General features: G+C 40.5%; 1 protein-coding gene across 12 annotated transcripts in view; it reads right to left on the reverse strand.

The window, feature by feature from the left end:
* BCAS3 (BCAS3 microtubule associated cell migration factor) overlaps positions 1-23,662 on the reverse strand; it is a 299,013-nt gene that overhangs the window by 178,976 nt on the left and 96,375 nt on the right. For 10 of the 12 annotated variants that reach the window (XR_008440115.1, XM_053995318.1, XM_053995312.1 and 7 more), the window contains 4 exons: positions 18,419-18,463; positions 12,712-12,836; positions 11,977-12,142; positions 10,759-10,859 (listed from right to left, as the gene is read on the reverse strand). Coding sequence is in view for 11 of the 12 variants with exons in the window: in XM_053995318.1 (XP_053851293.1) it covers positions 10,759-10,859; positions 11,977-12,142; positions 12,712-12,836; positions 18,419-18,463 (437 nt within the window). In the remaining variant the exon portion in view is untranslated. The remainder of the gene's footprint in view (positions 1-10,758; positions 10,860-11,976; positions 12,143-12,711; positions 12,837-18,418; positions 18,464-23,662) is intronic. The other 2 variants (XM_053995311.1, XM_053995313.1) reach the window with 1 other exon arrangement.

Below are 23,662 nucleotides of genomic sequence, written 5' to 3' on the forward strand. Positions count from 1 at the left end.
TCAACTGCAGGCTTTCCTGTTACTGAACTCCCTAACAAACTTCATGGCTCCAGCAGATGGTTTTGCTTTCAAACCAACGGGAACTTTATGGACTGATCTAATTTTTTTTTTTGTTCTTTCTATCCCAGGGGCAACTACCAGAGCTGTCAAGATTAGGGAAGCTGCAAAACCACAGCCCAGGGAGCAGCATCCCCCCTGCTTGGTCACTGTATTTCTCCCTTGGGGAATACTTTTACATCTTACTGGAGGTTCAAGATGGCTTTACAGCGAGAAAGAAATTTGAAAAAACAACTAAGAAGCTGAACCAATGATTAGTTTTGGTGCTGCACTGGAAGCCTTTCCCTGAGGAGCCACAGGTCTTGTGTTTCCACGCAGCTTCCGAGCTCAGCATTAACTCTTTCCACCCAGGAGTGATGAAATGCTGAATTCCATGGAAAAGCTCTGCCTGAGAGTTCACCAGCAGGGCAGCAGTGATAAAGCCTCAGCTGAGGTCAGCCCTCAGTCATTTATTTGGCTGTTTAATAAAGCAGCATTTCTGTGCCACACCTATCACAAAAGCAGCTTAGAGGGGCTGGCTGGGATGGGGGATCCCAGCTCTCCACGGGCCCTACTCCCACCATTCCCAGTGGGAATGTGCAGTGTGCTGGGAGAAGTGACCTTACCAGAGAAGTGATCCTCGCTGGAGATCTGCCATCCCTGTGCTGCTTGTTACACATGTTCATATGGGCATCTTTTTCCAAGTTAAAAATGCCCTTGAGGTTGTAGGGACAAACACAGTGTAAAAATGCAAAGCCCCCTTTTTCTCTTTTCCCCCTGTTCTGGGCACACACCTCACACATCAGTATCAAGCTCCAAGATGAGATTAATTTAACTCTGGAAGGACATTTCCAGGAATTTGAGCTCAGGAGTAATCTTTTATCTTCCAGCTTGAAAATCTGAATTCACACTGGAAATTACAACAGACTCCCACCCATCAATGAGGTTATTCTGATGCTGCAACACAGAGTATTTTGAATTTCTAAAGAATTTCCCAACCACGCAGGATAACAAATAATGAAATTCCAATTCTTGCAAAGCTTTGTAGCAAGTGTTTTTTACTGGTTCTCCTGTAATTTCTCTTTCATTGGGAAAAGTCACAAATGGAGCAGACACAGAGCAGGAGCAAGAAAGCCTTGGCTGCACAGAGATATTTTACTGCAATTGCAGGTGGTTTGTACCTTCCTAAAATGATCAATTCAATGCCTTGTGTCTGAGCCATGCTAACTTTTAACTTTTTCTGTTCTCACACCAACATCTGGAACAAACACATCAAATATCTACAACTGAGTTTGTTTAACCTAGAAATACACAAACACAAAGTGAAAAAGTACAAAAAATAAAGTGTTTACTAAAAATCTAAGGTGAGAATTCAAACATGCAACTTCTGTCTGTGCAGTATGACAGGACATGAGTTCCTACAGTCTGCTCATTAAATCAATCCCAAAATGAGCATTCAAGGACACTTCTGAAAAACTGGACTGATACCTATAGCAAAAATCAGAGTTTTGCCATCAATATTTGGCAAGGGGCAAAAAGGATCTTTGAGCTGCTCAAAAGTAATAATGGCACCTTTACTCTCTGTCCTCCTTCAAGGGAAAAGGTGACAGCCTCCCTTCTCTGCACTGACAGCACTGATGTTACCATTATATTGAAGGAAGATTGTATCTGGAAAAAACCACATTGCAAATGAAGTTATTTGTGTGATAATTGTTAGTGCCAGGAAAACTGCACAGAAGGGACTGTGGAGACACAAGTGTCAACACAAGCCAAAGCAAAGGCTGAAATACAGCAGAGCTGATATTTCTCTGGAATTCCAGGACCTGATTCACACAGTTCCATGAATAAGCATGAAAAAAAACCCCTAATTGTTTAAAAACTTCTCCATGATATTTACTGACAAGTAAAGAAAACAAACAATTTGTATTAATCTCAAATAATTTGCACAGACATTCCTGCCACGTGAGCAAGACCTAGATAAATACACATTGGAGGAATATTGGAATTAACTCACAGTGGATTTGTTCATGGATGGGCTAATTGTACAATAAATACCTAAAGCTAAGACAAATCTTCCTTCAAAGATTATAAATAATCATCTTTCAGCAGCATAAAAGTGTTGGAACAAAGACCCACTACAGTTCAATTGTAGTGTGAGCACTTATGGCTTTAATTTGGGAACAATAAATCATTAGTTTTACTTAGTTTTGTGTACTTCTCGAACCAAAAGGTTTTCATTTCCTCATTTATAGAAATAAGCTTTGCACAATTCAATTTAATTGAGAGTTATATATGAAATTCCCAATGTGCTCTTCTCTAAGGGCTGCATGTTTGTCCAAATTAAGAGCAAACAAAGGCATTTGAGCACCACAAAGCCTGTTTGTTTGGTGCTGCCTGCCATGCACATGCCTGCAGACACCCAAAGAGCTTGCCTTTTCCATCTCCACAATTATAATTTAATATAATTAACATTAATAATGTCAAATCAGTTTCTAACATGCAGTAAAAACAGGTCAATGTACTCTTAACTAACCCCTCCAGTCTCCAGTGATGTCTGTGGTGAACAGGTACAGGATAAAAATGACATATCCCTTGTTTTCATAAGAACCCCACCCTAACACCTGATTTTGATGCTTTTTCTCTGGTTCCTCAGTTACATCTAGGTGCTGTAGAGACCTGAGGTAATCACATGATTGTCAACAAATTCAGGGGTCTTTGTGCTGGAATTCAACTCCACAAAGTTGAATTATTTCCTTCATGCCTTTGTTCCACGGCATCACCAGCAGAATGTGATGGTTCTGGTTCATGGAGCCACTCCAAATTCACCACATTCACCTCTCTTCCCTGTTACTGATGTGATCTCAGCTCTGTCAGGGGCTGCTTTTGGTGTCCCACAGCTGTGCAGTTCACATCCAGCAGTTGCTGCTCTGTGCCTCCGGCTCTAGCACTGCTCAAGTGTGACAACAAAGCAAAGGCCAGGATTTCATTTTAGGCAGAACACTCACAGCCATGTTAACAATAAACTGTTTGTAGGCTGGAGATATGCTCCATGTAATTTTTCTTGTGGCTGCACGTTACTGAACAAAGTTCTGGTTTTAATGCAGTTTTCAGCTTGTAAACTCCTACAGGAGCATGGCACGCAAATTAAAATATCCTCTTTTACCCAAACTGCTCCCTGCTCGTTTTTTTTTTTTCCTGTTAGATCTTTCTGAGATTCTCATATGCATAAATATAGTAAAATTAAGCTTAAAAAGGGCTATAAAGCAGAAGTTTAGCCAGACTGACAGTTATTTCACACCACCAATTGATTAGAGCTGGATTCATTCATTATTTGTGTACTGGCCACAGTTATTTGGAGCTTTATGGACCATCCACTCTCTGTATCAGCACTTTAATAAAGACATAGGGAACTCTGTAATTAGAAGATTAATTCTTCTTAGATTTTTTTTTTTTTGACAACTGCTTTACTTGCTCCTTACTCACACTGGTCTGACAGTCAACAGCCTGGATTTTTTTCCCCAAGAAAGACTGGTATACATTCCCTGGGCTTAATTTCAGCTTCTGTCTCCAAAGTTCCCTTAGGAGGCCAGTCAAGTCCAACGCACTTTTAAATCTGTGCAGAGCTAGAACCCGGTATTATTCACAGGATGGAGCACCTTAAAGCTGCTCAGCACTCAGCCTGTGAGCAGACAATCAGGTGGGCACCACAACAGAACAAATATACTCTTTTCTGAGTTAAAGAATAATTTCAACTGCACGAACCCACGGTGAAATCCATCTGATGGCCATCTTTAAAGTATTATGGAAGAGGTAACTATTTCTATAATTCACCGACTTCAAAAGTATGTTTGACATTATTGTCGGGAAAATTATGTTAACCATGGATTACTGTTACAATCAAAGTATGTAGTGAGAAGTCAAGAGGCTTAGTAGTAAATTTTCAAAGCGGTGCGTGGGGATTTACCCGTTTGACTCCCATTAACGGCAATGGGAGGCGCGCGGCGAAATCCCCGCACGCCGCTTTGAAAACTGACCCCTGCGTGCTCACGGACCCTGCTCTAAGGACTTCCAGATGACCATGCAAGAGGAGGAAAGAACCATTTCAGCATGTGCCCTTGTTCATTACTGTTGTTTGTACACATCTGAAAGTGTTTGAGTTGCTGTGCCGGCGCTGTTTCCAGCGGTCGGTTTATAACGCGCGCCTTAGGGCGGGCGAGCTGGGGCTGAGCTGATGAAGCCACGCACAGGCCCAGGTGTGTCCCTGCATCAGAACCTCAACAGGCACATTCCCAGCAGCCAGTGCACCTTGCAGAGTTCATTGTCATCTGTATTATTTCACAAGTATTTCGTGAGAATGTATCGTGAGTTACTCCACTGCTCACTCAACGATTTATCTATTTACCCCAATCACTCAGTGCTCTGCCAGAAATTAAATCTGCTTCCTTTAACACTCAGTCCTGGTTCTTGCAGGGAGCAGAAAGTGCAGGCTACAGTTTTAGGGAAATGTAGTTTTCCATAAAAAAAAAAAATACCATGAACTCAATTTCATTAGAAACACATTTTCTGGAAGAGGAAGGGGAGGCAGATTAATCTGCAATCTGTCATGCCTCCAAGTGTAAGAGGCAAACTTGAAAATTCCATTTTCACCATTTGTGACTCTTTCCAGGAAAACCCAAACACATTCTGCTTGGAATTAAGTTTTCTCCAAGAATATTGTAACCTTAGTCATAAATATATATATATATATATATATATAGTACTACTATATTACATATACATACACATATATATAATATAGTAGTACTATAATAAAGAATTTCATGATGATTCACTGATTTGAGGCAACATTGGGTAGAAAGAATAAAATGGCAAAGTGAGAATCTAGAAAATGGAAAAATGGCTTCTCTGGCACTCTGATTTTGCAGTTTTAAGCCTGGAACACTCAACTGACACAACTTGGTGGCAAGGCCCTCACCTGTGGCACTGGGTACAGCTGATGGGCAGGAGTTTGGGAACCATTCACACGACCAGCACAGGAAAATGAGGCAGGTGGAAATGTCCCATATCCCATGGCTTGTTCCAGCTCCTCTCCACAGCAGCTCGAGTGACCTCAGGTGAAACTCCCCCACTCCAGGGCAAGGTCAGAGCTGGGTTTGGATAGCAGTGGACTCCAGAAATGGGCTATGTTCAACTGGCCAAGAGCAGAACCAGTAAAGCCCAGCAGAGATGCTGGAATGGAGCAGCTGAAACTGCCCCAAGCTCCTGCTTGAGCATGGCCCTGCCACAGAGCCAGAGCAGAAAGAGGCTTTGAACACCTCGTAACCACACAGCAGAGTAATTGTTGTTACTGCACAGGCTCTGCTTTTGATCAGTTTTACTGTTTGAAACCCAGCTCGTTGTGACAGACATTGAACATACCCAGAGCAAGAGCAGCTCTGGCCTCCCCAGAAATGTTACACAACTCTATAGTTACATATATAGAAGGGGATGTACCAGCACCTGCATTCCTCCATCCCAAATCCACTGTTAAAGATGCACCCTCAAAAGAATGCAAGGAGAAAGGAAGAGGTACAGCATTAAATGGGATTATCAGTCCAGTTCATTCAGCTGTGAGCAGAGCAGCACCATGTTCTGCTGTGCACTGAGGAGGGCTGGAGGACCAGAATGTCCAGATTCCTCCTGTGGCACTCCTTGGCTGTCATTCCAGGCATCACAGCTTGGTTTTCACAGTGTCTGTGTTCACAGCACATATTCACAGTTATTTAATACACTCTCTTACACTATCTTACCCTCAGACTTTCCACAATACTCACTATCTCTGTGGATGTAATTTTTATTTCTGTCAGTGGAATGTATGAAAGGAACATAAAAGGGGCCATAAAGAACCACGATGCTGCTTGGAGACAGAAGTCTTGCCCAGGGTGAACAGCTTTCATTAGAGGGAGCAGGAAGTGCAAACATGATGTCAGAGCTACAGAGATTATCTGTATAAATGGTGTTATCATTTAACCCAAACAAACTGCAGGGAAAGGCTCACCCCCTCCCTTTGAAGACAATGGACAATTACTAAATTGGACTTATAATGAAAGCCATTTTCAGTGAAACACAAGATATGTGCAACAGTTGCTCCAGCAATGAAAATCTGTTATAACAGCCAAAAGTCAAAGGCAGCTATAAATACAGGCCTTAATCTTTTCAAGAATCCCTTAACGAAGCCTATAAAACTGATTGTATCTTCAGGCCTAACTCAAGTGCAAATTCTTTCTCAGAAAAATGTAACAGCCCTGCAAGTATGACTTGGAGAGCAGTACAGGGACAAGGAAGGAGTATACAGAGTGCTGGTTTGAATGCTCACATCTTGGAATACAAATTACATTGCATTTAGAATAAACAATTAATGAGACAGCAGAAGCCTCAGCTACAGGTCCATTTTTCTGAGAGAGAAACAATTTCCAGAAGCGGTCAGAGCGGGATGCAGAAGCACTGCATCTTTCCTTTTAACACAACAGAAATGCTCTTTGATTATTTAAAAGCCAATTGCAAAGATCTGTCTTCAAAACCTCCTATTGCAGGTTTAATAGCAAAGAGGTGCAAGTACACTTACCAGCAACACGGGAGTAAAGTACAGACTTTTGTTTTAACAAAATCTATATTTATACGATTACATTTCCTATGGTTGAGGGCAGCTGTAATTAATGGATTTCCCTCCTTCCCCTAATGCAGTCATTTGTCAATTTAAACACAGAATGCCCAATCAATTTTGATGTATTTAGTAAGCAATTTGTCAGAGTACTGCACACCAGTTAATATATTAATTCTTGTCACTGGCCCACTTCTGACAACTGTAGGCCATGTCCATGAAATTGGTCCTGATGAGCCAAAACCCTTGCTTGGAATGTGAAGGTGCTCTTTGCAGAGGCAGAGGAGAGAAATCAGATCTCAGTCTATTCAATACCTTTTTGGGGCAGTTTTTGGTCAATTTTAGGGGGTTTATTCATTAATGTGTTAATTGGCCACATTTCAGATATTGCATCTACTGTGCAATAGAAAAGTGAATTCAGAGTGGAGAGAAAAGGAAGAAAGGAAAGAAATATGAAATGAGGATGTCAGACTTTCTGGTGATGCAGAGTTACCTATTTCCATGGCAATTCCATTATGTGCCATGAACACTGACTGTGAATTCAAACATGTAAAAAACACGTGAAAGCAGTCACACAAAGGAAACAAGGAATAAGTCAGTCAAATATGCAAAACTTCAGGTAAAAGAGAGGAAAGAATTCATTTGAAAGAAACCTGAACACAGCCAGGGGATTGTCACGGACATGGAAAGCACATCTTAACAGCATCCTCAAGAGTTTATACAACCCAAAGCACCTTAATTCCTAAGTACCAAACAGCAGGAAGAAGGCAGGATTTAAAGAGTAATTAATGACAAAACTTGGCAATTCTGTGGAGAAAGCTTAAACATTGCAAGTTCCTGTGGACACCAAAACCCTCCCGTGCACACGTGCAGTGCCTGGCACAACTCTCCTCCCTGCCAGGCCTGCTAGGACACTTTACACCACATGATGCTATTTATGTTATAGCAAAAACATCTAGGAAGAATAAAATGTGACTCAGATTTCCTTCTGTTGTGGTTAGATTTGGAAGTTGCTCAGGACACAGGTGAATGAAGAGGGAATATCAGAGGCACAAATAAGGTAGAATATTATGTAGTAAATGTGAGGAGTGTAGAGAAATATCTGATACCTAAAACCCAGCACTGAAAACCTGAGGATTGTAATTAATCCAGGAGTTTGTGGGATGGACTCATGGGAACAAGTGAACCTGGAATCTGCTCTGTCAGAAGGAGCTCTCAGGACTGGTGATATTCTCTCTGACCTGCTGCAGAGTTCGGATCAGGATCCTGACACTTCCTGCAGGCCAGCAGGCTGTGGAATTTAACATGCAAGTTCACTTTCAAGCCATGAACTTACAGAAAGCTGTAAATCCTTCACTTCCCACCTTCTCACCTGTGCAGCAGCCCGAGCTGTGGCAACGTGCTCAGGTAGACACGAGCTGCACACACTGATGCAGGTTTCTGCAGCAGATGTCACAGATGACCTCAAAGCAAGGAAACAGCTGTGCTGATCCACTTACAAATACCCTTGGGATAAAGGTCTTGGACACTTGTTGTACAAAACATTTTTTCAAACAATGGTTCCTTGTTCCTTCCTTTCTAGCTGCAAATAAAACTTTCAGATTCTTTAAAAACATTAAAAGCTGAACCGTGTGTTGATAACCTAACGCAGGATTTTTTGAATATTCTCTGTTAAGCACAAGAAGTCACCGGCCTGGTTTATATTTTTCAAAGACTAAGGAAGATTTTGGCCTTGTGTTTTGGCATCAAACCTCTTATTTATGAAAACCTGGCCGTGCAGCCCTCCGAGCAGCCTGCCAGACGTCTCATTGTTCTGCCCGGCTGCTGACAGAGGTACTCTGTGCTAAAAAGCACACTGAGGGTTTTTCAATGACCCAGGGGGCAAAGGTCACTTATTATAAATGGATAATGAGACCTAATGCAATGTTCTGAGTGTGGACAAAGAAAGGGTCTATCCATACCCCCTTGTGACTTGGTCATTCAGGCTTTTATTTCCCCTGCACACTTAATGGAGCCGAACAATCGGCAGAAATGCTGTAGAGAAACGGAGAGAAACTGCTGCATTCTGCCTCCGAGAGACAGCTCCAAAGAGCGACCCCGAAACGGCGCCACGGCTCCTCTCAGCACTGACGTGGCAGACAGATGGAGCAGCCCCCCTCAGCCCCACCGAGCCATTTGCTGGCAATTAGAGCCCCCCGAGGAAGCGAGAGCACAGCAAAGCCAGGCTGCAGCTAAAGGCAGGGCAGAGCTGCAGGTAAGCACAGCCATGGAGCTGGGCTCAGCAGCTCTGTACAGGTGGCTTCTGGGGGAAAGCTGCTTGGACTCCATTGTCAGGGACTTCACCTGAATAAATCCAGAAGACAAAAGTTCAAAGACAATCAGACAGTAATTCCTCTGTTATTGCCATTTGCATTATGTCCTCTAGATACTCTGCTGTCTCTAGTGGTTATTATTCTATTATTCTTTCCATTTCACATCCAGCTTAAAGAATTCTTAATATATGAATTAAAATCTGAGTTAAAAGTCTTATAATTCAAATAACACAAGTTCTTTAATTGGCCACGTTTCAGATGTTGCATCTACTGTGCAATGGAAAAATGAATTCAGAGTGGAGAGATAAGGAAGAAAGGAAATAAACATGAAATGAGGATGTCACACTTTCTGGTGATGCAGAGTTACCTATTTCCATGGCAATTCCATTATGTGCCATGAACGGGACTGTGTGAATTCAAACATGCAAACAACATGTGAAAGGTACAGAAGTCACACAAAGGAAACAAGGGATAATTCAATCAAATATGCAAACCCCCTTTAAGTTCATTAATTTGCTGGAATTTAGCTTCTACTCATTCTTCTTTCTTTAAAAAGTTTTCAGTACTAAACCATTTGAAATGTGTATTTGCACACATATGTATACTGTACTGTGTAACAGTATTGAGCTGTTAATAAATGTTAATAAAATAAACAAAATGAGCCCCTTCCTTCCCTGGTTTCACTTTGTGGGCTACAAGTGAAACAAGGCAGGAATCTAGAAAAAAAAATCCTGCCAAAATGCAAATCTAATGGTGCTGTGCACTACTAAATATATTTTCATATTCTTTTGTACCCTTTTGAGTCTTATCCCAATTTTCTGTGCAGCACAGAAGAAGGAAGACTCAAACTCTGCAGGTTTCCACAACACTCAGATGCAGCAGATGGGCAGGTAGAAGCAGCAGATCCAATCTGCCCCCAGTGTCCCTTTCACCAGTCCCATCCAAAGTGCCTCCTGGCCCACATGGCCACTTGGTGCATCTGAAGGGCCCCTGTGACATAAAGCTGCCTGCACTGACAACTGTGCACAGCTCTGGTTTCCCCAGGAGAACCTCAACAGATGCCACGGGCTGCTCCCTTGTGAGATTTCAACTGCTACATCACTTTGGTCCTAGACAGAACAGAGACTTGCTCCTCACTGTTACTCTCTTCTCTCTTTTAAATTCTCAGATAAAAGAGAAACACTCATTTTTCTACAAAACCATTGTAAAAACGTGTGGGTTTGTGTATTTATATAACATAGATACATCATATATAGAGAGCTATAGGTGTATGAATGTTTTTGAATATGCCATGCCATGAAATATTGGCTCTCTGGGAATGAATTATGTGGCTGGGCAAGACACAGGCCAAGGCAGGTGGGCAAGCATCCCTGGCAGCAGTGCCAAGGCTCCTGAGGGAGGCAGCTGTCTGAGACTGTGGCTGGAAGGAGCCCAGCAACCAGGAGTTCCCAGGGAGAGGGAAATGCAGATGCACTCATTACTGGGTATGGAATTCACAGGAGGAAATGGCCAAAAGCATGAGAAGGAATGAGGTGAGGAAACCCTGAAGATTTCATGGGATCTGGTGGGTGACTCTCACAGCCTCACAGCTCTGATTCATGGCAAAATTCCCAACACTACATTCACTGCTCCATCCTTGCTAACAGAGTTACACACAGCCTTACTGTGAGGTTGAACATCCACTGAAATTGGCTGAAAAATCGACTTGGAAAATCACCCTCTGCTCAAAACGTGCACATGAGACAAGACAAGAAGTTGTCAGCTACTCACAGCCAGCCAGAAGATACTGGTAGTACTGCACAGCATCTGCAGCCAGGAGCAGTGGATGGTTTGCATTAAATGGTGGTTGGAGTTCATTCCACTGAGGAGTTCTGAGGTAAAACACAAGACTATTAATATTTCAGCTAATACAGAGAATGTAAATCAGTGTTTCTGTCATCACATGCAATTATCTATACAAGCTCACAAAATGTTTGTAATTATTTAAATTAGCTTGTTCAAACACTGCAATCCACCACAGGCAGTGGAGCAGCAGGGCCAAATCGTGTGGATTGTGAGGCAAAGACAATACTTGGTTGTGGACTGCAGCAGGGATTGCATTAAAAAAAAACCCAGGAAGGAGGTTTAGATTAAGCTGGTAAATATGTTTAGGACCATTGTATGTCATGCTGACGTTATATAAACACACAAGAGAAACTGGGGAACTTTTTTGTTCTGTTAACTACCACTGCTTCCATCCTGTGAAGTCATTGAGCACTTACTGTGAAAATAAAGCTGTGTAAAGTTATGGATTATTGATCCAATTAGAATTTTCAATTCCATTACAACCTACTCATTTCAACAATAATGGTCCCGAAGTCTGCGTTGTAATTTTAATTAGGGTGGGCCATTCCTAAATAGCTTGGTAAATCAAGTATTGATCACTCCAGTCCAGCCATAAGCAGCACTAAGGAATGTAGGAGCCAAGAAAAATCGATAGAAAAATATTTTAAAACGTCAAAAGCACTGACAACACTTTCTCATCAATTTTTCTTTACTTTCTTCCACATGTCAGGAATAATTTCTTCTACTGTCTTTGGAAATGGTACCTTCAGCTGCTCACAGGAAAACTCACAATGCTTCATCATGGGAACCTTGCTCATGTCTCACAGCAGAATTCTGTACTTCAACACTACCAAAATAATCTTTCCTAGCCCTTATAGAAAAAGAAAATTACAACCTGATCATTTACAATCACCAATTTATAAGGATCTCTATTGATTCACAGACATGTTCATGCCTAGCTCCATGTGCAGAGAAGGATTTAGAAGCTTAGCTCCCACTGAGGCACGTGAACAGTGACAGAGCTGTATGGAAAGCAAGGCTTGAATCTCTCTCCTTCAACGGGAAACTTTAGGAGTCTTTACACGAGTGACAATCACCATGCAGCTCATTCAAAAAGAGAGATCCCAAGCATGAAAGGAAGGAAAAGTCACAGGAATGAGGTACCTAACCAAAGTCCAGCTGGCCCTGGGGCAGGTGACCATCTCCAGGGGGGTGTCGTCGCTGATCTTGGGCGCGGTGCTGAGCGGCCGCGGCTCCAGGACGTGCTCCACCAGGCTCCCGTAGCAGCTGATGATGTACAGGGACTCCACCACAAACTGCTTGGACTGATCTGGGGGCAAAAAGAGAGAAAATCTCATTGCAGCAGCACAGCAGGAACAGAGAAAGCTTTCACAGAAATAGCAGGCTCTGTGTTCCTTTAAATCTCTTGCTTGCAGCTAAAAAGGTGAATTAAAAGTAGCAAAAGGGCTGAAGAGACAAAGAGAAAATTGTACAAAACACACATTTTTCACACAATTGTATGAATATCTCATACAAGAGAAGTTTCTCACCAAGGTGTATTCAGGTGATTATACATTTCCAAACATATCTTGTACATTTGCTTTAGCAAAGGTGTTTCATCTTTATCTCTTATTTCTTTCAGTGCCACTTCACACAGTACCTTTGGACTGCCCTATCAAAGTTGGGTTTCTGTCACTGTATCATAATAAAAGATCAATTATTCATTTCACTAATTACAATTTCTTGTACATTTTCATTTTACCAAAAGCACCCCAAGCGTGCCCCTAAAATTCTCAATTGCCCCTGAGTTTAAGGAACAAAACCCACAAATTGCTTAGAATCTGTCACAAAATAAGAATTTGAGTTTAAATGCAAGGCCTAATTCTGTGAGGTACCGACCTTTTTCTCGTTTGAGACCGGAATTGTTTGCAAACCATGACCTTGAAGCTCCAAAGACTGCAGCGACACAAAACTCCCCTCCCACAGACTTGCTGGGTGAAATCTGTGGAGCTGGTTTGGATTTGCTTTAAAGAAAGAACAAAATTAAGTTGTATAAGTTAATTCTCAAAAAAATTAAGATGTCCCTTGCTTAACAACAATTTTAAGGTATTACTTCAGAAAAGGGGAATATCTGCAGTTCCTATAAGGCTGAGCAGGATTTAGAGATGCTTAGTGTTTCCCAATAACAGGTCCAAAATTCCCCTGGAATACTGAACTCATTCACTTGAAGATCAGAACTGGCTCATAATGGAGAAATGAATTGTTTAAAAGTCCCAATACTGAACATTTGCATTAAATAGAAACAACTTCTGAAGTAAATACAAAGAAATCCTAAATCCTTTGGGAATGAGAATACAGATTCTGGCTCAGCCACTCCAGGGGCTCGATATTTCCTTGTCTTCTCCAAAGGAAGTCAGGAATGCCCAGGGGATCTGAGCGACACAGGGGGGCAGGGAAGGACATGCAGAGGGCACAGGGAGAGGGAAAGGATGCACACACTCATGAGCCACTGTTAGAACACACCAGGAATTCTATCATGGAAAAGCAGACTGAGACGCTGTGCCCTGAGCCCACGAGGTGCACGGAGCAGATCCAGGGGTGTGAGGATGTTTATTGAGACATTCTGAGGTGCTTCTCCTCACAAAACTATGGGCAGAGCATTGTCCATGCCTCAATTCATTAAATCAGGATTTCACCCTCTCCTTAAGAGAAAAGCTGTTTAACAAATCCACACGGGATTTTTCTTTCTTCATGCCCCCCTTGTTCTAGTCCTTTTAATTGAACTCTTTTATATTTTTCTCTTCACACTATTTCACTGCTCCCTTCTCTTCCTACCCACCCCTCCTTTCCATTTTTCTTCTACTGATTTCTTCTTCCACACAAATTCAGCCTGTGATCAGCCCATCCCATTAACCTGGTTTTAACATAACAATTTCCAATTCTGAGAAGTGTGTGTGGGTAGGTGCATGGAATTCAGCACTAGAAGAATATTTTTGAAGAGCAGAAATCAATTAAAACACGGTATGGTTATAATGATATTTAATTCATACTAACAGATCAAACACATGGCAAGCCCATGGTCACATGGACTTGGATCAGAGCTGAAACTCTTGTACATGTGGGAGAAGCTGGAATGTCCCAAAAGAGCAGTTGGAATTTATAGTCAGTAACTCTGGTATTGAACCACCACAAAGCACTTAATATCCAACTGTTAAACCTACAGCTACAGATGACTGGGTCAGAAATCTGTGTTCCAAAAAGGTCCTGACTATAAATGTATTCCCTTGCTTGCAGTGGCACATCATGTTTCTATATTAGAATATTTAAATTGTGATTGTGTTAACTAATAAGTTTTTATTAGCTACTCAAAAAAAAAAATCAGAATGGATTTCTTTCACTTTGAAATGATCATCAATCACAGAGTATTCTTAACCTAATTGTATATTGAGAATTATTTTAGCTCTCACTTTTCAAGTATTCACATACTCGTATTCCTTCAGGAATGAAAATATAAATGTATCAGTGAATTGTTGCTTACTTCAATTAATAAATGATTGGGTTTAGTACAGAATTCAGGACAGTGTCACCCATCCATCACTACAAAGCAAACCAGGAGCACAGGTATGACTCTGCCATATTCACTTCCTCTTGACAAAAGGATCTTTCTGTACTGTTGTAATATTCTTAATATTCTCGATTTTTACTGAACAAATTCTGAGGTTATTAAAATGATTTTTCAAAGTTAATGAAGTAATTTAAAATGGAAAGAAAATTGGAAACAACTGCTATTCTCAGCTACAAACTGAAGTTCTACAGGCACAGAACTGCCTTCAAGCCTTGAAGCAGAAGTGAACCTGGGACTCAACACATTTTTCCAGAGTTCTCCACACTCTGAGTCCCCAGACCTGTGTTCAACCAAATACAATTATAAACAGCCTTAGAGGAAATGGTCTGAGCTCAGTTCTATTTACATCTTGTCTTTAGGATGTGCATCTTTCAAGGCAAGCACTTAAGTGTTGGTTTCAGTGCCAGAAGCTTTTCCCTTCGAGGATGATGTTTTGTAGGCAGAAAGAGCAGACCTTGTAAAACACGATTACTCATGTGGTTAAACTCAGCCCTGCTAGCAAACAAAGACAAACAAACAAACAAAAAAGATCTGTGCATCTTATTGGTTTGGACAGATTTCTGAAAATGCTGCTGAGATGTCAACAAGTCTATTCTGAAGTCTCTTGTAGCTGAGGAATCTTTGGTTTGAGCATCATTTTACTCGATTCCTGAGTTTTCATCGATACCTTCCAACACAAATTTCATTCCTCCAGCAAACCTCCAAAGCCCAGTTATTTTCAGTAACAGAAATGCCATTAGAAAAATATCTTTACATGTCACTGTGATACTTTAACAACTTGGAGACTATAAATCCTCATTATTCTGCAGATGCAAACACCCTCTCAGCTTTATAAATGATAACAAAACAATAATGCTGAAGGTAGGTGGTGAATGACTTGTTTCTGCTCTGAACTCCTGCTCTTTCCTTGCTCTTGGCTTGTCAGCACTTCATAAATTATTCCAAGAGCTGAAATTCGGGCACATTTGGCCTCACTTTTACAAAACAGTTACTTTAAAAGAAATCTTCTAATACAGTAACTTCCAAAAGATGGTACCAATAGTTTTCCTGAGAAGGGATGCAGCAAGAAATTCAGATTTTTGGGAGTCAATGCTAAAACCAAGCCAGTGAAGCACACAGGACCAAAACACTCCCCATTATTATTTCACTCCTCATTTCTCCCAAACCCTAGGAACAACAGCATTGCATTGAAAAGGCAGTTTACTTTTCCCTCTCTGGATCTACTCCACTGTGCAACCACACCTGGGATTCAGTGAGACACAGCAGTAGTTTTACCCCAATTAGATCTGTACAGAAATCTCCATCAGGAATAGAATGTATCTGGGGAAATTTGTATTATTATTAAATGTTCTAACATAATTTTGGAGGATTATTTCTATCTTAAAGGCCAAAGCACCAAGATGTAGATACACACATGGCCAACTGATATTTTATACTGAAATGGCACAAAAGGAGATGGGAGGCAACTGAAGAAGAAAATGAAGTCATCACTTTGTCAGAGCTTAAAAAGCAATGAAGAGACTGAGCTCAGCATGCAAGTTCTTTCATGTTGCCAACACAGTAAGAACAGATTAAGACCTACTGAAACCATTCAGAGCTCCCACTTGTCAACTTTGTAACGCATCCAACTCTGCCATAATCTCTGGAAATGCATTGTGGTAGCTCTTTGTAAAAATACGAAATAGTTACTAGTATTTTAATAAATATTTATTTATTTAACTAGTTAAATATGATTATTTAACTAGTAAGAATGAATACCTTTAAAATATTTTGAAAACCAGAGGCTGCATAGCTCATGACGGAGCTTTATGTCTCACAAAATTCTTCTGGCTCTTAAATGTATCTTTAAGTCCATTGTCAAACAAGTGACATGAATTTAAATCAATAAATAAATTGCATATATGTGATATGAAGGAGTTGCCTTATATATTCAAATATTTATAGTCAAATAGTACCAGTCTGCAAAGATTGAAAATTGCTTTGATTTTATATTCCCAACAAACAGGCTCCAAATATATGAGCTTCATAAAAACAAAAGCATTTATTCCACACTAAACCCACTGAAATGGAAACATCTATGACTGCTGATGGAAAAAGTTTTATCTTGACTACATAAGCAGCAACAAAAGTATGAGAGGAAAAATACTGCATGAAATTTGCAATTACACATAAAGTTACAAAAAAAAATCTGTCTCAAAGTCCAGAAATTTTAATTCATTTATCATTGTGCCTAAAACATGAAAATAAAGATGTTTCCAGTTGTCAGATCATGAATAAAGCAAGGAAAAGCATGAAAAGCAATGGTAGGATCCTTTATTCACCAGGCACTTAGCTGTCAAATCAACATCCATTTTGTTTACAGAATTTTAGGTCTCATTAAGACCTTAATGGAAACAACATGATTTCTTCCCCCACCCAAAGTGTGTTTTTTATCCTAATTTCTCTGTAGATGAGTAAGGACCATATTTTTGAGCTAGCACTGGCATTAAACAAACCACAAAAAGAGTCTTGTGAAAGACAGGCAACAATTTTGGAGCCTATTTCATATATTCCCCTCTTTAATCTCAGTCTTTTAATCTTACTTCAATCTAAAACCATTTCTGGTTGACATCTCCTGCTTCGTGCAGGGGTGACCCACACATCCTCTGCTCAGAAATCCACTGCCAAAACTCTTCTTCCAGAGCCTCTGCACCTCTTAGATCACCACCAGGCAAAATTCTTTGGTGCACCATACACTGCATTTAGAAATGGTTTTAGGGAGGGACTTCAGGAATTAGAAATTCTCCATGAATAAGGCAAAGTTCCTTTCCTTTTCCTTTTCCTTCTTCCTCCCTCTCTCTCCCCATCCCCTCCCTTTGCTTCTCCTGGCACAGCTCCCAAATCCCTCCTCAGCCTTTCTCTGGGAATTCTGTGTCCTACAAAGCTCTTAGCAAGTTCTTTTCCTGAAGAGAATATTCTGATAGAGACATTGGGGGTGATTCACGTGGTGCCAACTTCTAGAGCAAAGCCAAGAGCCATGTACAAATATTCTAACAGATACTTGTGGGCATAGTTAATAGACATCCTTAGCTAAATTAAAAACAAAGAGAAAATCCCAAACCCACAGAAAAAAACCCAAAAACCCAAGCCCTAGAAAACCTCTTGCTGGAAGTTTCAAAATTTTCTAAGGTGTTCCTACTTCTTCCATTCTTATTACCCAAAACTTCCAGCATCTAAGCCCAATCCAATTAAAAAGTGGTGACTGAGGTGATGCAGCACTGCTCAAACATTGAACCAAACTCCAACATCAAAAAAATTGTTAAAATTTGCTTTTTCTCTTATAATATGCTGCATTTTCTCACATTAAAATAAAACCTGCTTTTTTTTCAACTATCCCAATTTGAACAGAACTGTTTCCCATGTTGGAACAAGATGATCTTGAAGGTCCCTTTCACCCCAGACAATTCTGTGATTTTTTTTCTCCAGAGTAATCAGCTTTTCTTTTTTTTTTCAGTACCCATTTTACTGCTTCACCTTTCACTGCAGTACTTTACTGCCTACTCACTGCTAATCTGGCTTATTTTTCAGAGGTCATCATCGATGTTTTCTGTCTGTAAGCAACTTAGTGCTACAATAATAAAGGAAGCAATATAGAAAAAAAAAGAGAGAGGCTTGTTTGGAAAGACATTGCAATCATTTCTGCCCACTTAGAAATAATTTATTTTTTCAACTTCCCTGGTACTTAAAAATTAAATGCACTCTCAAAGGTAAAAAGAAGGGGGGAAAAAAAAGTCAATTCAATTCCTTACAATGCTTGATGGGTGAACACGCATCCATAGTTTAAAAGTGAAATTATGTGCGTGGAAACCTATGGATCAGCCATGCAGGTAAACAAATTAAAACGAAAAATTAATCCAAAATTAAAAAGTCTAAGCACAGAGTTATTTTCAGCGAGGACAGCAAATGGAGTATAGGCATGCTGGGTTTGAACTGGGAACTCACCAAGGAGCTTTTATGGAAAAACATCCTGCTCCAAACAGGTAAGGTCTTCACGGAAAGGGGAAAAATGCACAGAAATTAGATGAGAACTCAATTCCCAACAAGTACACTGTACATCATGCAATTAAGATTTATGCAGAAAGTGATCAGAATCGTTGTTAGAGCCCTTGCTGATGGAGCTGCCAGGGGAGCAGCAGAGCCCAGGGCACAGCCCCAGAGGCGGGAGCTGCCGGGAGGGCTCCGCACGCTGGGACACGCGGGGGACATCGGTGCAAGCTGGGCTCAGAGTTAGGGCTGGGGTTAGGCACAGCTCAGGGCCCCCCCTCCAATCTGCTGCCAAAGCTGGGGCTGCAGCAGATACTGAAGTCAGAACTGACAGAAAAAGGGAATCAGCACCCAAATCAGTCATAGGTGGGGGTTTTCCACGGCACACTGAGGGGCCGAGTGGGGCAGTTTTACCAAGTTACTGAGAGGAGGTCAAATAAAACCAACAGGTGCAATCAGAACCTTTTAGGGACAATTATTTAGCCTTTTGCTAGGACAGAAACACCCCAAGAAATTCAACTGTTTTACCCAGAAATCTTCTTCCCCCCCTTAAAAGCTTGCACAGATGCAGGAAAGAGAAGCCTAACTTACTTCAAATGTATTTGATGCTCAGTCACCAGATCTAGAGCTGAGTGTTTTTGGCCACCCAACAATTTACACCATGATTTGATTTCATGTTTTGTTCAAGTATTTTGCACAGTGGAGAGTTTTTAACCCAATATTAATCTGAGGAAATTCTCAATGGATATCTCCCTTTAAAAAGCCATTGCCATAGTGACATTTGCATAAAATCTGAAAAGGAGCAAAAGGAGGCAAATTTAGAGCTACTCACAGGCTCAAGGCTTCTTTTGAGGCTCATTTGGGATGTAACATCATCCACAAAATCTCTAAATAACTGATTTTGTAAATGCCAATGGTTCTGTTTTCATTTCATACTCTGACTCAGCGATACGTTCTGGGTAGTTGAAACAGGTGAAATATTTCCAGGCAATGAATTACCAGAAAAGATCCAGCACTGAAGGATGTATAAACACTCAGCCATAGACCAACACAATTAAAAGGATACCAGCCTGATAAAAAAAGAATTCAGTGAACTAAATCTGACATGAGCACAACATCAATGAATGAAGGGATCCTCTCAAAAAACATTCAGGTGAAGGTACAAACCTAAGACATATATTCTTCAACATGCAAAGATGCAAACATCCAATAAAGAATATTACAGAAAAAAAAAAATTTTAATTATTACTATAGGCCAAAAACTGAATTTTTTTGAGCTCTATATAAGGGACTGGCCTTTAACTTTTTGTATTTAAAAAATTGGTTGACATTTTTGGGGACAGAGCTCATTTGGAAGAACCAACCACCCTTCTAGACCTAATATATCATCTTTGAACAGTGGTAAAACCCAATTAAATTGTCTGAACTGAACGATCTCCTATAAAGTCAGCACATCCAGTCCCCGAGTCAAAGGCCAGTCTAGAAGATGAGTCCAGCACTATTGCACTGCTTAAATATTTAACTGAAAGCTAAATCTCCTGCATAACCCAAAGCCAACATAATTTAAAACCTAGAATGTATCGAGTGTAAATTTGAAGAGTCATTGGAGAGTGGCTGGATCTGCCTGGGAGCTTAAAATCCAATTTCTAAATGATGACCATGGATGTTTTGGACACTATTTCTTTTTCTTCTTCTCTGCCTCGGTTGCTGTGCCTTCAAACCTCAGGCAAATAACGCCTTCAAACCTCAGGCAAATAACTCTTAGCTGAGCCCATTAAACATTGCAGAAGATAACACCAACTTTTTCTTCTTCCACAACTGCTGTATTAACCTGATTGTACTTGCAAATGAACAAATTCTCTTTAATTACAAATTGACCCGGGTGGGCTTCAGCTGAAGGTTTTGTTCAGTTGGTTTTGGATAGAAAATGGATGGAAATGGATAGAAAATTTTGCATCATGAAGAAAATATAATTACACTTCCAAAGACTACAGCAGAGTCTTATTAAAATGCTTTAAGTGTGAGAAAACCAACTTAGTACCTCCTTTTGGTTCAAAAGTCCTGATTTCTTTAAAGAAGACCATTTCCCCCCTATGATATTTATATAAGCAATTGTTTTCTCTTATTTCCTTCCCATAACATGGATGGAATGCTAATTGAGAGCGAGAGAGAATTCACAAATTACAGGATAACCCAACCTTGAAGAGACAGCACCAGATGGCTGCGCTCGGTGACAGCAAGAGAGCAGTGCCAAGGCAAAAACTCACCCAGGTTCCCCTTTCCCAGAGACATTCCAAAGGAAATCATGCAATGAAGATGATTTACCATTCAAAGTTCTGACAGAATTTTCGCAGTTTCTTACCCGATTCTGAGTTTTAGCAAATTGAAAACTGAAATACTTTGATTTTGTGTTGTTATGTTTAATAAAACTATTTAAGCTTTTAATAAGCTTTGCAATACCCATTTGTTCTAACCCTCATCATGCCAAATCGAGAATCCTTTCATAAACAGTGACATCTGAACAAACTTTAGTGCAAATAATTGTATTGAGTATCAATTACAAATCATTACAACAGTTGCTTTGTTACTAAAATGTATCATAAAAAAGAAAAATTATATAAAATATGTCTGAGAAATGTGCCAGAAAGAGAATGTCTGGCTTCAGACAATTGTGCTGAATTCTTTAGCTTTACTTTTTTTTTCCTCTCTACTTTTTCAGTTATTTTTTCCTAATTAATTGTACTATAATGTGGTGGTTTTGCACCACTTATTTTTGTTTGCTGCAGTAGCTGAATGAAGCTCCCTGAGACAAAATAAACCCAAGATATATGAGTGACTTTCTGTGCATAGAAAATCAAAATGATAAAATTGCATCAGACACTTTACCTACTTCCCCCTTCCTCACTGAGGGTGGAATGAGGGATGGGGTGAAGAAGGGACAGAGTTCCATGTTTAAAAATACACTGTCTAAATCTCCTGGCTGGAAAAAAAGCAAGGTTTACCCCTTTCCTGCAAGGCACACTGGATTTCTGTGTTTTGACCAGACTCAGCCAATGCAGGTTCCATCCTGCTCACTCCAGCAAGGATGAATTTGGGAGTGAAGCATGATACAAATATAATGACCCTGTCCCTCGAGGAAGTTAAAACAAATGCTGCTGTCAGAGGAGCCAACTCTGACAACAGTTTTTCTTTTGGGGCAATTATTGTATCTTTTCTTTCCCTCCTTCCCATTACAGCTCATCCATGTCCCCACTGGAAACTCATTCCACAAACCCAGGGAACTCTTATGGAGTTACTGTGGGGCACAAAGCTGAATTCTAGAATGTTCTGATTCACTGCCTTTTATAGACAACGAGATGGATCACACAGCCCTTTCCAGTCTATAAGCTCTTTTTTAAATGAGCAATGAATTAACCCATTCACCAGCCTTGACAAGGAATTCAGCATTACTATCAAAATTTTGAGGGGGAAACTGAGGCACGGATATGGACAGACTTATTAAATCCAGCTCTTGTGCTGTCCTGCATCCCCCCACTAATCTTTAAAACATCAGAAGCTTCCTTACTCATTAGTGTTAGAGCCCCTCTGGGAAAGCCTGAATGTGCTGACAGCACAAACTACAGGAAAGCCAGTCAATGGGATGACAAAATGTAGGGACAAAAATTAAGTGCTTGATGAAGGTGCAGAAATTACAGTGGGGGACTTGAAAAAGCAAAGGAAGAAGCAGAGGGCAGGGAAGAAGGAAAGGACAGCGATGGAAGGCAGAGGGGATGCTCCAAGGCACTTCATGCTGCCAATGGAACTTGCATTCAGAGCAGTGACTGATCAGAACATGTTCCAAAATCTACATGTTTGCAGGGGAGAAAAAAAAAAAGCATCTGTGATGAACAGCACGGTCATGACACAATTCCAGACTCCGTCTTTCATTCCCATAGGGCTACAGGGAACACTTTTAAAAAATTTACTGCCATTCCACCTGTCAAGCAACATGACATGCTTTGCAGCTCTGCTCCAGACACATGATATTAAGAGCACTGATCAGTCCTTTCAGTACCTGGAAAATATTTTGCTGTCTTGGATACTGGCAGAACAAACCCCAACTCGATTTTTTGGTTAATAAAATCTACAAGACTTCGTGAAGATTTAATATTAAAGCAGCTGATGTTAAGAGCAAATAAAACGGACAAATCCAGCCCTCTGATTATACGGTATTTGAGCCTTGCTTAAATACGCTGCAACAGATTAAATTTTTAATTCTTTCAGAGTCACAAGCACGGGAGAGGAATGTTTGAGGGTGACTGCAGGAGCTGAGTGATCCCGGCTCCTTTTCTGATCGCTGCACAATCGCAAGGTTCAGCAGCTGCTCCCAAGGAAGAGCCTTGTTTCCTCGGAGCAGTGCTTAGAGGTGCTGACCATGTAGGTGTAAATACATCTGTCTTTTGCCATTTGCAGTAATACATGCCTCCTACACTTCTCCCAGCGAGGCAGATGGTCCCTGTCCTGTCGAAATCTTACACTGCACAGACTTCCAGTGCTATGTGTTTGCAGAAATATGAGGGCAGATGTTAAATATGTTAAACACACGCTTTGCCCCCTGGAGGTTTAAGTTAAGGCTGCTGTCTCAATTTGGTCATTTTAGGCATGCCAGGCTTCTTGGATCCTAGGCATTCCTCTTAAATCCCTGCTTTATAAATAACAGCTTTTCATGTTAATTTTGTGTACTTTCATCAAATATTTTGGATGCAGAACAAATGAAGGAAGCTCTCGGCTTACCGTTACAAGGCTACGTGGGCTGTGCTGAAAATGATGATCCTCATTCATGAAAACTCTATTTACACAGCAGGGTATTTCCCATGACTGTTGTTTTCCCCCCTTACATAAGTCTCATTGAGCATTTTAAATTTAATTAGTTTTAAAAATTACATAAAATGGAACAGAGACCGTTTGTGAATAGTATAATTTACCATAAAACTACAAATATGAACACTCCAAAAATGTTTTAGATGTTTAAGAATAAAACATTAAATAAAATACTGCAGACTTATTACAATTGCAATAATTTTAGAAAGGTTTCTTGGCATAACACAGCATTAAGGAAACCTTTGTAAAGAACTTCACATTAAATACAACTGCAAACCAAGAGATTTTTTTCTAAATCCTTCCCCTCACTGCCCCTATTACCCACCTCCCCTGGCTGGCCCT

Source organism: Vidua macroura, chromosome 20 (genome assembly GCF_024509145.1).
Source record: "Vidua macroura isolate BioBank_ID:100142 chromosome 20, ASM2450914v1, whole genome shotgun sequence".
NCBI lineage: Eukaryota > Metazoa > Chordata > Aves > Passeriformes > Viduidae > Vidua > Vidua macroura.